The 13,067-nt window shown below is 43.0% G+C and overlaps 1 protein-coding gene across 2 annotated transcripts in view; it reads right to left on the minus strand.

Annotated features, from left to right (window-relative positions):
* Nucleotides 1-13,067, minus strand: part of mipol1 (mirror-image polydactyly 1) — a 58,362-nt gene that overhangs the window by 43,621 nt on the left and 1,674 nt on the right. For both annotated transcript variants that reach the window (XM_031580066.2, XM_031580067.2), the window contains exon 2: nucleotides 12,808-12,899. In XM_031580066.2, the coding sequence (XP_031435926.1) occupies nucleotides 12,808-12,899 (92 nt within the window). The remainder of the gene's footprint in view (nucleotides 1-12,807; nucleotides 12,900-13,067) is intronic.

Genomic DNA, 13,067 nt, shown 5'->3' on the forward strand with positions numbered 1-13,067 from the left:
AGAGTGTGAAAGAGTGTGATAAACGAGAGGAGAGGGAATAAGTGGGAGAGGAAAAAAGCAAAGAAAGCAAAGAGAAAAGAGAGGTCAGAAAGGGAGAGACGGTGAGAGAAGAGAGAAAGAGTGAAGGAGGTAAATGAGGGTATAAACACATTAGAGAGGACAATGGACACAATGGAAAACAGAGATAATTGAGGGAGGAATGATCGAGAGTGAGAGAGAGAAAACAAAAAAAAAAGACAGAACAAATTTGAAGAAGGACAGAGAGGGAGGGTAGAAGAGAAAGAGAGAAGCAGAGAGAGAGTAAGCGAAAGAGAGAGTGAGAGAGAGAGAGAGAGAGAGAGAACTCTTGGGAGGCTCTGGCGTGAGGCGGGTGGCTGACCCCTGGGGCAGATGCCAGCAGAGCGTTATCCCTGCGTTGTACGCCAGCACACACCGCACACACACTGCGCGCACACACACCGCGCGCACGCTATTCAGCCACGACACAGCAAGCCGCGAACTGACAACTGGCTTTTTGTGGGAGAAACCGCGGGGTACCATTAATCCTAGTTATAGACTCCAAGCGCGGGCTAGCCTTTTTTATCCATTTTCTGTTGGAGGGGAGGTGCAGAAGCCGTTTGAGTTAGTAGGTATGGCTCAGGAGATTGGTAATCCTTTAACTCGAACAGGAGAAAAGTAGCTTTGCGGAGGGAGAATAGAAAAACATAGAGCATACAAACCTGACCTTTCGATATTCTCATAATTTTCTGCCAGGCACATGCTGTGAGGTGCAATGAAAAGGGCGGTTTGCCAAATAAGATGTGATTGATTTGCTGACTGACACGGTTTCTGCTGTGAGTTTCCAGAAAAAGACTCGCTGAAATTAGTATTTTCCAATAATCCCATATTACAAAGCAGGAATGCACATCCTTAGTTTTAATAAGAGTTTGAATTCATTCGGCAAGATCGGTCCTGGAATTGTGGAAAAATGATTAAAAGCTCAATGTCTCTTGGAATCTGACTGGTTTCTCAGGGAAAAGCACATGAGCAGGGCATAGAACTGCCTTAAGTTTCTAGACAGCTGGTTGACCACTGTTTTTCCACCCCAAAAAGATGAATGGCAACAATGAGACAACTATGAATGACTAGGAGTCCAAATCCCATTTCCCAGACCAGAGAAATATCCAACTACAAACAGCATGAACACGAGGGTGCCTGTGCGTGTTTGTCTGCCTGTCTGTGGAGATGTGCGGTTATGCTGGGGCTAGACGGATTACAATGACTAATGCGTGAGACCACTGGCTAATTTCTGATCCCTTAAGAAAAAACATAATTAAACATGTAGGTGGGAGGGCAAAGTAAAAAAAAAACCTCGAAATTCTACAAAATACGGAAAAAGAATAAGCACTAATATATTTGTCGCTTCATATTTCATTAGAAATGACTTGAAGAGCATAAATACGAACATGCTGGCAAAGCATCTTGAGAATTATTTACCGATGTGGAGAATAAAAGATACATCAAAAAGATATAAGAGAAATGAGAGGGGGGGGGGGAGAAAGAGAAATAAAAATACCAGCCTGTGGTTCCTAAAGCCACTTTATCCCTCATTTCAAACTTTTCTCACTTTTCTTTGTCCTTCATTGCCTTCCCTGTGATCTTCATTTTCTTGCCTTGTAGACTTTGAGCTAATTGCCTCAGTGGGCTACTTATTATTCATGTACAATTATTGCAGCGTAATGTCTTTAAATCCTTTTAAATGACCATTCATGCGTTGCATTCATTGAGAACGCCTTTGATGTCCATCAAAGATGGAATTCTTCAAAAAGAAATATCTAAGCCCAATTTCCCTCAAACCAATACGGGTTTTGCATTCGCCCCCAATATAAACTCAATTCCATTAATTTTTTAAGCTGCGTTTAATACATTTTTTTTCCGTGGCAAAAAAGTTTCCAGATTTCACAGGCTGTCATTTGTATTCCAGCTGACTTTATGAATATTAATGGCAGTGTTATCCTGATTAAATGGGCTTCATGCAAAATCCCCGTGAATCCGCCAGCTCTGCCTTCACATCTTCCCGATTCTTTATGAATTTTGATACGGACATTAATCTTGAGAGAAACTTAAAGGTTTAATTGTGCGGCATGCTTGCGGTTTTTCCCCCGTGAAAATGCCGACATGAATTTATCTCATGTGTGTAAACAGATGACTTACATGGGATGGAACACTGTTGCACCTGGGAGGGGTGGGGGAGGAGGAGGTGCCTGCTGTTAAATTTTGATTGTCACGGGCTGTTGTACAACACCGAACGGACTTGACTTTGAAGGGATCAAAAGATTTTGTGTCCGTGTTCCTCCCTTTCCATAAAACCATTAAAGGATACTGTTGTATTCCTCAGGAAACAGATCAATGGCCTTACCAAATCAAACATTATTTTCCTTTCAGTGATGCACGAGGTGATCACTGTTGATTTTCGAGAATACTCCAGATCCTACAAGATGCCTCAGATCATCACACTCCTCTGAGAAGCGTGATGATTGCAGGCCCTCATTTCTGCTCAACAACTTGATCTCCTTTACATGTTAGTTAAGGCCTAACACCATAACACGTCTTAATGTCATCTAAAAATCCTTTCTCAGTGGAGAACAATATTTCCTGTGTGCATATTTTGGTGATGTATTTTGTGGTCTGGTGTCCAAGCACCAAAAAGACCAGGCCTATCCCTCCGTGTAGATCTATAGAGCTCTAAATAGCAATTATGGCCTTTAAGAACTAGGCAAGATGTGAAACAAATGAATATTTGAAGCAATGTGTGATACCTGATTCTGAGGAAATTATTCTCTCCCCCTTTGTGGCTGAAGTGTTCAGCCCAACCTGTAAAGATTCACGGTTAGGTAAGAGGAAAGTGTTCAGCTCAACCTGTAAAGATTCACGGCTAGCTAAGAGGAAAGTGTTCAGCTGAACCTTTAAAGATTCACGGCTAGGTAAGAGGAAAGTGTTCAGCTGAACCTTTAAAGATTCACGGCTAGTTAAGAGGAAAGTGTTCAGCTGAACCTTTAAAGATTCACGGCTAGGTAAGAGGAAAGTCAGGCCAATAGTGGAAAAGAAAAAGAAATAGAGAAAAGGAGGAGAAAAAAAGGATCTGACCCTATTCACTAACGTACACACTAATTGAACCTTTGAACATTTCTGAGGCTGTTGAACTTTGCACACCGGCCGACTCCATATTACAGAACACACCGAAACTGTCAAAATATAAAGAGGGAGTCAGAAATAATGGCCAATTCACAGACCTTTTTCCGAGTACAAATATTGATCCGAGCACATAGAACATTAACCACCTCTAAAAGATAAACGAGGGAAAGGAGAGAGGTGGACTGTGGATTAAGCGATCAAAGCAGAGACACAATAGAGCCTCAGAGGGACTAGAATCTGCTCGACTTGATCTTCACGCCGCCCAGAAAAGGAATGGCCTCTTTTTGTTTCAGAAAGCCCATCAATCAATTAAACCACCTCACATTCAAGCATTCTTCAGGGGCCCATATTAAGTAAGCCATCCGGGGTGCTTGGTCAGCTTTCCCTAAAAAAAGTCGTCTCACCTGTTTCGCCAGGTGTTGTTCTTTGATTGGTTGTTGGCTAAGGGGGTCAGCTATGGCGAACAGGTTGACGCTGGTCATGGAGTGACACCATGATGAGTCGCTGGTGCTCCAATCCATCTTGGCAAACCTGAACACTTTATCTCTTTGCACACTAAGGAGGGCATCCAAACAGCCTTGGTATTCATCAGCTGAAAGTGATTGATTCCATTTCTCCATCAATGGGCATTATTCGACAAACCCTGAAGTTGAGGAAAGCTCAGAGAGTGCTCATGAGGCACGTTGAGTTTTTCCCTGTGATTGAAATCCCAGATGGAGGAGGTGGATGATGAGATTTGAGTTCTCTTCCTTTCTGAGACTTAATCTCGGCATAGGCGCCGGGCAGTAATTGAATTGAGGCTGGGGAGGGGAGGAGAGGGGGGCAGCAAGGGGGGGGTTCATATCCCCATGATGGATCCATCCATGGGGGTGTCTTCTGGGCCAGGACGCACTGATCCTCCTGTATTAAGCGCTTGGGTTTGGTGAAACGACCTGTGAAATCGGCCGGGATGAGTGGCTCTTTCTCCAAAGATCCAGCTAATTTGGGTGAGAAGAACTGGGGAGCCCCACATTTCTTATGCATGTGAGAGCCGCATGCTGAATATGCAATATGAAATAAGTCAACAAGCGGCCCTTCTCCCACTCTCTACTTCTCCACACTTGTAGGCCTTACGCTATGAAGCCTGACAGATCACATAGGCAGACCTACCATCGTCTTTTCTGAGAAATACCATCTGGGACAGTGCAGCAGAATTTAAGGAAAGACAATGTTCTGCAATATCTAAAGGGTCTTTTGTTAAAGTAAAGTAAGTAAATGTAAATGTTTTAAAAGAATAACCTACTCATTTTTTCATCATAGCAAATAAGGGAATTGTGTAACACTATCTAATAATAAGCAATAGGCTAATATAAGATGGGATAAAAGGATAAAAGATCAGTGTATAGAGCAAGGGCACATAAAACATACTCTGAAGTGTACACTGCTCTTCATTCGATTCATATGTACTCATCCTCAAAGCAAAGCAGTCTCAACTCTCAAAAGTCAACCACAGGGAGTGCAATACATCACAACCACAAAAGTCCACTGTGCCGTGTGACAGGCTTGTTTAAATTCTAATACTGTTGGACGAACAGGGACAAATCGTCCTTATCGGCTAAGCTAACAAGTGAGCAAATACGGCACGGATAATCTGATATATAATTAACGTCACTCACATCACATACGCTTATTTGAATTACACGGCATATAATTACATCCTAGGTCTGGACATTAACAGTAGCGCCCTCTCTCTGACTATAAGGATGAATAATGATATCAGTTGTCAGATGATAACTTTTCCGGGGGGAAATCTGACAAGAAACCCATCGTAGCGGTTAAGTAATTATTTCTGCCTTCCATTTACAGAAGGATACAGAACAGAACTGGTGCCTATGGACGGAAGTACATGGTGTTCTCTCCTATTCACTGTGGCAGTCAGAGTGGTCTCACATATTTGTCTACATCTCACCGAAATGATTGCACAGCTAGAGGTTGATACTGATAGAGTGAAGCCGGCCTTATTGTAATGTCTTACACAACCCTCGGCTGATAGAGACACTGTCGGAAAGCACACAGCAGCCATTTAAAGATGTGAAGGTATGCCCCGAGTGGTCAACTGCCAAAGCAAGACTTACAGCTCGAAAGACAAACACAAGCCAACCTCACTGACACCGTGTGAGCCTGATACTGAACTGTGTCAATAACTGGAATAGGAAAAGCAAATTTAACAAGTGAAGGGGACAGAAAAAAAAAGCCTGCAGGTCTGATTTAGGAAATGTTTAATGATCTCATTTTGTTGATGGTGAAACACTTAACAGACCAACTTATTTGTTTAATGGCCTTTCTGATGCCTAGCGTGAAAATCTCAATGATCCTCCTTTTTCCCTCCCCTCCTCCCTCCACCGTAAGTAACCTCTAATTTTTCTGAGCAAATAACCTCTAAGCTGAGATTTGCATTCATACACATTTGGGGGAGAGAGAGCAAAAGAGGCACGTTATTTGAGAATGAGCTTAATACGGCGCTGCCTAAGGGCTCGGATCAGAAGAAATGTTGTTTCTTTTTCAATTTTTCATGGGACACACTAGCACATCGTTATACTAACTCTGGACCTCGATGTGACTCTGTGTAGCAGCCTACGCCATGTTCCAAACACCACCCGCTGTTTTTCATCGAACATCACCACAAGACAAGAAAAAGCTTTTCGATACACACCGTCAGCGTAAATGATGACAACGTCGTAAAAATGTTAAAAGCTTGATTTGTAGTGGGTGGGTGGCCGGACGAGCGAACAATATAATTAACGTAAACAGAAGGAGTGATTCTAGGCCTAAACAAAGGGAGCTTGTGAGAGAGGGTGATTGTGAAACCTACACTAGGTAACGTCTTGAGCTCTGGGCTGTTATTAGTCACTCCTCGGAGCTACTCGATGAGTGGGGTGGGGCACTTGGGCAGGAGTCATCCGCAGGTCAGCTGGCTCTTGTGTGAGAGACCTGCGCTGCCAAAGGGTTCACCTCTCACTCACCTCGACTCAGCCGGGAAACTTACGGACGGGCGCCAGCAGTTTCGTCAACAAACCTGACACACACACACGCACGCACTTCACCTCAATATGTTTCCCCAGAGTGGCGCCTATAATCATAAAAAAATACTAGGGGGAGGAGAGTTGTCATTTAATTCTGATTCGAAAATTGAAAATCATTTTTTTATGAAATAACAAAACTAACATTAGACTACATTACTAAAATGCATCAATACTTGTACATGCAATTTTTCACACTTGCACAGGAAGTTTTTTAATTTAAACAAATGACATTTAATGAACCTACTCAGAAAGCTGTGAGCATAAATTTCATTTTCTTAATTTGACAGCCCAACATATTCCTTTCTCTTTAGTCCTAAAACTGCTATAAACAAATAGGGTGGTTTAAAAAAAAGAAGCAAGAAGCAGACAATGAATGGGAATCATGAGAACCTTTGTTTCAAAACGGAATCAATATTTTGTGTTTCGTATTTATTTAAAAACACGCACTACACTGTACACCTTCAAGAGTTTGCAGTTCCAAGTGATATTCTTCTTGAACCCTTACCAATAAAAGTCCTAGTGGATCTAGATGGTTTGCACTTCCTGGACAAGAGGGCCTGAACTCTAGCAACCCCAGAGTGGCTTAGTCTCTGTCTAATTTGAGACCTGATGAAAGTAACTCCTCTTTTGTACCCACCTCGTTGAGATAACATTCAACGTTCCACCCCACAATGCATTTTTATGACAAGAGTTTACCATTCCGACCAAAAAGGCTTTACACTAGAGAGTACACACGCCCCTGCGGTACAAGGATCCTCCACAAACATATCTCCCTTTGTTTTGAAAATCCCTTCTCCAACATGCTTGGCCGAGTTAAACTTTTTTTTTTTTTTTTTTACAGCGTGGCATGCACGGGCTGAATCCAAATACGAGTGTTTTCTTTTTTTTCCTCGAGGCTGAGTGATGCTTGTGCATCGACCTGTCCTTCACTCGGCCCCGAAGTAAACCAGCGGGGGTCTGAAGTGCTGAAGCCGGAGAGTCAACAGTCTGGAACTTTCTGTGATTCTTTCATCGACTGATGTGAAAATTTGAAACAGGCAGAGGTTAATAAAATAAATAACTGTCGGTCTTGCTGCTGTATAACTGTCTCTAATGCTCTCATTTTGATAGGAAATTCTGATTCTGTAGTTGCCATTGTGTTAAATGCAGGTGCAGTTAACGAATTACAAGCAAAAGGCTGCTTTTAATGTAGTTATTGTAATGTTTAAAAGGTTTTTCCATCATAAAATACTTAATAAATATTTACTTATTGCCACGTGAAAAATCACTTGATGAGACTTAACCTAACCTTAATTTGATCCTTAATTTTACTCAGAATTTCTAATGTGAATTAAGATCCTAAATCACTCACTGTTTAATGAAAACAGGGCTCAGACTGATGAGAAGTAAAAACAGAAGGAGTGAAAAAGAGACAACTGTGAATGTACATATGTGAGAGAGTAACAGAGAGAAATGGATAGATAATAACAAGTGTGAGAAAAAGAGAAAGAGAGAGAGAGAGAGAGACAGAGACAGAAAGACCAGGGGCAGCTCACAAACGAGGCAGTCCTCATCAGCACTTGATGTTTGAGCGCCGGGGACCGCGGGAGAAAGCGTTCGCGTCGCGCCCCTGTTCAAACATTGGCCTCTGCACTGGAGCGATGAGTAGCCAGCCACCCTGTTTGTTTTGCTCTCTCCGGTTCAGGAGGCTGCTATTGGGTCGCCTGAAATCCCCCCTGCTCACGAGTGGGCCGACTCGCAAACTATGCAGCGCCCGCACACATTAGCACCCAGTAACTGCGCTAATGTGTGACTTAATAAGAAAACTAAACACAGCAGCTTGTGTATCAATGACTGGAGGAGGTGGGCCACAACAGCCCACCCCTGAGGTGCTCAGACCCAGCTGGCCAAAGGAGCCCTCTCATTTTCATGCATTGGAAAAGAAACAGCTACTCCTAAACACAAATATAAAAATATATATAAAAATATGTTGATCAGAATCAAACAAAATCAATCAACTTTACAAGAATAATTTGTGGGGCCTCTCGATTTTTGAGGCCCTTCTGGCTCTTTTTCTACTCAGAATTATACTGATTCTATTTGCCAAAGCTATAATTTCACACTAGGTGCCCAGAATTACTACTCACAGCGACTATATCCTCTTAGGGTTGATTCATTTGAGCTTAACCAGTCTTTTGCATCTTAAATACCCCACAATAATAATGATTACATTGCTCGGATTAAAACGGGTTCCCTGCCATTCCTTGAGCGATATTTCACGGCGAATATCTGTTTTGGTGCGTATGTGTGCGTGGATATTTGAGGAGAGAGCGAGAGAGAGAGAGAGAGAGAGAGTGAGAAAGAGAGAGAGAGAGAGTGAGAGAGAGAATGAGAGAGAGAGAGAAAGAGAGAGAGAGAGAGAGAGAGAGAGAGAGAGAGAGAGAGAGAGAGAACGCCCTGCAGTGGTGGATAGGGGATAATCATCACCACCAAAGTTTTAGCAGTGCCCACCCTGTGTCTATTCCTTAAACCAACATGGGGAGACAAAAGATGGGGAGCCGGGGCCCAGGGGCCCGAGGAATCTGTGTCTCTGTGTGTCTCTGTGTGTCTCTGTTAGCCAGGAGATCCACGGTAGTGCTGGTGGCGGCTCCAGCCTCCCGGACCACCCACTTAGGGAGTGCGATGGCCAGTGAGGCCACACGGCACTCAATTCCAGGGATTTTGAACTTCAATGGGACCCGCATGGAAGCCTGGACAAAGTGCCGCTCGTGCACAACCACCCCCCTCTCTAACACCATCAACAACAATCCCCCCGCCCCCGCCCCGCCCCCCCCGTCCCACCCCCCTCTCTAACACCACCAACAACAATCCCCCCCCCCCCCCCCCCCCCCCCCCCGCCCCACTCAACCCCCACAAACCCCCAAAAGTCCTCTCTTTCTCTTTCTGTGAGGTGACACGCACAGGAAAAGAAGGGAACTTTGAGCATCGTGGTGGGTGTCAAGGAGAGAGAGAAACGGAGAGGGAGAGAAAGAAAGAGAGAGAGAGAGAGAGGGGGAGCGAGAAAGAGATACAGAGAGAAAAGAAAGAGTGTGAAGGTGGGGGGGGGGGGGACACATCGAGACCACACCGTCATTGTCTTCACACCTCGACCAGCTGCGCCTCGCATCACTGAGCTCGCGTGGCCTAACTACACACTTCCTGCCCAGACGGAGCGTCCGCTGGGTGGGGGTGAGAGGTCAAGGCAGAGGTCTATCTACCTGCTAAGAACAAAGCCAATCCCAAATGTAGCGCTTTCCTACTCTGGCCTATGGAAGGCCCATTCAACCACGAATGAACCTTCCCATGTTTGTTATCTGAGGCTGTGGGGTGGCTTCTGTGTGTGGCTTGAGTTTGAGTTTGCTAAAGAAGCAGTTTACAGGCTCAGGAAAACCGTGAGCCTAGCACCACTGCTTCAATGGATTCAAAACATCTAACTGCTAACTCATATGTTGCAAGAAAGAAGGGTTTTTCTTGTTTAATAATAATTATAAATATTCAATTAATAATTATTAAACATGAAAGTCTCTCCAACTGTACAAACAGGGAGACCAGAGGACAGGGAAAACAAAATAACTTTGTTCATAATTTTTTTAATTGCTTTTGATGACCGTATTTTGATCTACATGAACAATTTCCATTATTGTTCAATCTGCGTTTTTCTAACATTTTCTCCATTAAATTAACACTTTTTAGTTTTTTAGTTTTAGTCAGCTTTAACCATCATTTTCAAAGAGACATCCACCTTTGTGCTAATTAAATGATACCAGACTGATATTATTGTAATGATGGACAGCTAATCTATTCCGACGTAATGTGCATTAATCCTCGGAAGAACCACACCAAAGAATCCCTTCTAGGCACAGGGATTTGACACCTGTTCTCTTACCTGTGCAGGGTCTTATTAAAGTGAATGAAATCACAGAAGCAAAGTGTTTCTTGTTTTAGGAGGAATTAGGGATTTGCTAAGGCAGACCCACCACTACCGCATGGCTGCCAGTAAGATCCACTGGCTCATCAGTGCCTGTCTTCACTCATGTAGTCATGCACACACACACACACACACACACACACACACACACACACACACACACACACACACACACACACACACACACACACACACACACACACACACACACACACACACACACACTTTCTCTGTGGAAAAGGTTAATAACCATGCATTAAATCAACCCACAAGCCAGCTTAGGGCCTTGATTGGGATGACTTGATAGCGTACTGAATTTTGAACAGGAGAAGAAGGCAGAGGCGGGTAGCCAGTACCCTCAGTGGCAGGCAGTCACCACTGAATAGGGAAATCCGGATAGGCAGCTAGTGTGCCCTACGTGTTGGGTTACAGGACCTGAGGCAGGTTACATCCTGCTTCAGCGATATGGCACACACACACACACACACACACACACACACACACACACACACACACACACACACACACACACACACACACACACACACACACACACACACACACACACACACACAGCGATATGGCCTCCACCCAGCTGAATAGGATGTGGTCGAGCGGGGCGAGCCTCAGCAGGATGTGCGGCGCTGTGAGGTGGCCTTCGGCATGCCGTTACCACGCACCTGACGTGCACCAAAACAGTCAGCTGACAAGGTGTACGGCATTAAGAAAATTGAGGGTGGAGGAAATATCCAGCTGCGTGTTAACTAGAGTTGATATAGTATAATGATGGTTCGGGCAAGGACACAGTGAACTCCTGCATTAGCTTATGTTATTTGTCAGTTAAAGGAAACAAATAAAAAAAAAAATATATAAATATTTTTTCGAACACAGTCATGTAAATTTTAGGATTTGGTGAATTCCTGAAATCATCATTGATCATTTGTTTTCACCCTTACACCTAGAATTAACATGGACAAAAAACATTTCACAAAGGAAACAAGAAGCAAGTGCCAAAAATGTTCAAATGGCCTAAATTATGATCCAGTTACCATCAAAGCACCCGACTCTTGAGCTCATATCAACATATTAAATACGTAGTGTCTTCTGTGCCCCTCCATGTCCACCTGGCTAACTCTGTTACTGAAAGCCCATCATATAACCGCACTCCTTCCCAGGGGACACATGTGTTTATTGCAGTGCTTTGTCCATTTCAATGGGTTAAACAAACAGAGACAAGAGAACAGCAATTGCCCCCATTATAAAGATAACTGCCCTGGCAATTCACTTAGCATTGAGCCATGCTTGTGATTTATGGGCCTACTGGAAGGGTTAAACACACTCCACTAAATGTGGTGAATATCAGTGTCCTCACACGAGTAACACGGCGCAGAATGCTTGATACACACTTATACTAGACACCGCAACAGACATCAGTTCTCCATGCTACACCACCAATACAAACTCGGCAGCCCTGAGAATAGTGTGACGCTGGTATAATAGACAACAGTGCAAAACTCTCTCCTGAGGTACAGTGTGAGCTGTTTATGTGTTCATTTGCCAAGGAAATTGCCAAGGGTGATACCAATATTACAGAAGCTTATTGTGCTCATCACTAAGCTGTTTACATACTAGCCATCAACGAGCCATTTCTCTGGCAATCACATCTAAACAGCGTTAAATTCTATTTCATTGCAAACATATTTAATGTTCACTGTTGCACATTAAGAACATTAGGTCAAATTTTACACTTGACACCTTCTGCATCCACTTAAAATGACTCAAAATGACCAAATCAGTAGGCAGGATTACAGTGTCACAACACAGTCCATGTCACTTTTTTGAAATGGTGAGGATGCCCTCTAGTGGTTGACAATAATAACGTTACATACCTTTATCTAAATTCAACTCCATTGACCATTGACATTGAAGTTACAAAAAAAGCTTACAATGAGTATTTTCTATAGGTTACATTTACATACTTCACTGCACCATTGCATTAAGTTATGGAAGTTAAGTATGCATACCCTTAACTAGCTCAAACTTCTCAAAGGTCTCAGGTCTTCAGTCATCACATTCCAGCAAACCTCTTATGCACTCATGCGTTGCATTATCTCTGACATCTATTCCAACTCGACTGCATAGGAGATATTATTCATAGGCTTTCAGTTTTAGATGATATCCACATATATCAACTACACTGACCCCCAGCGTGTCTTTTTACAAGGTGCACAGTAAATAAGTCTAAAAATATCGAGATTTGGGTTCTCATTCACTGCTTTATGTGTCCAATGTAGTTTAAAATCCTTTAAAAGTACAGATAACCTAAGTAAAATACTCACAGGCAAGATGTATATGAAAGATCGATGTCCCTAATGCCATTGATTTGTACTGCTTGAATATTTGTGGTAGGGTAAGTTATAGTTATTTACAAAAGAGACACAGGATGGTTTGGAGATTTGCAGATAAGACTCACCTTAAAGCCTCAGGTCACAAAATGTTACTATTTTCTAATTACTGTATTATCAATACAGTGATCAATTTCTAGTGCAGATCATAAAGTAAAAAATAAAGAGCAGAACATGATACAAGAAAAAAACAATAGTAATCGTTATTGATGAAAATTACCTCTGTACATGTCAAAAAGGGAGTCTTTGAGTTCCGGCTTGTTCACCCATGTCGAAGAAAGATGCTCCTCTTCACTCTCTGAACAGCTCTCCCTGGGTCAGCAAAAGAAAGTGATAAATGACCAACTCAGGCTAAGATGCAATAGACCCTACGACATAAGTAGCTGACTAGCCTATAGAAAAGCTGCAGACTTTGGCCCCTACTCTAAAGACCCATGGAACAAAACACAGAAATCTGATCATATGCCTTCTACTAGCACT

Source organism: Clupea harengus, chromosome 14 (assembly GCF_900700415.2).
Source record: "Clupea harengus chromosome 14, Ch_v2.0.2, whole genome shotgun sequence".
NCBI classification, from domain to species: domain Eukaryota; kingdom Metazoa; phylum Chordata; class Actinopteri; order Clupeiformes; family Clupeidae; genus Clupea; species Clupea harengus.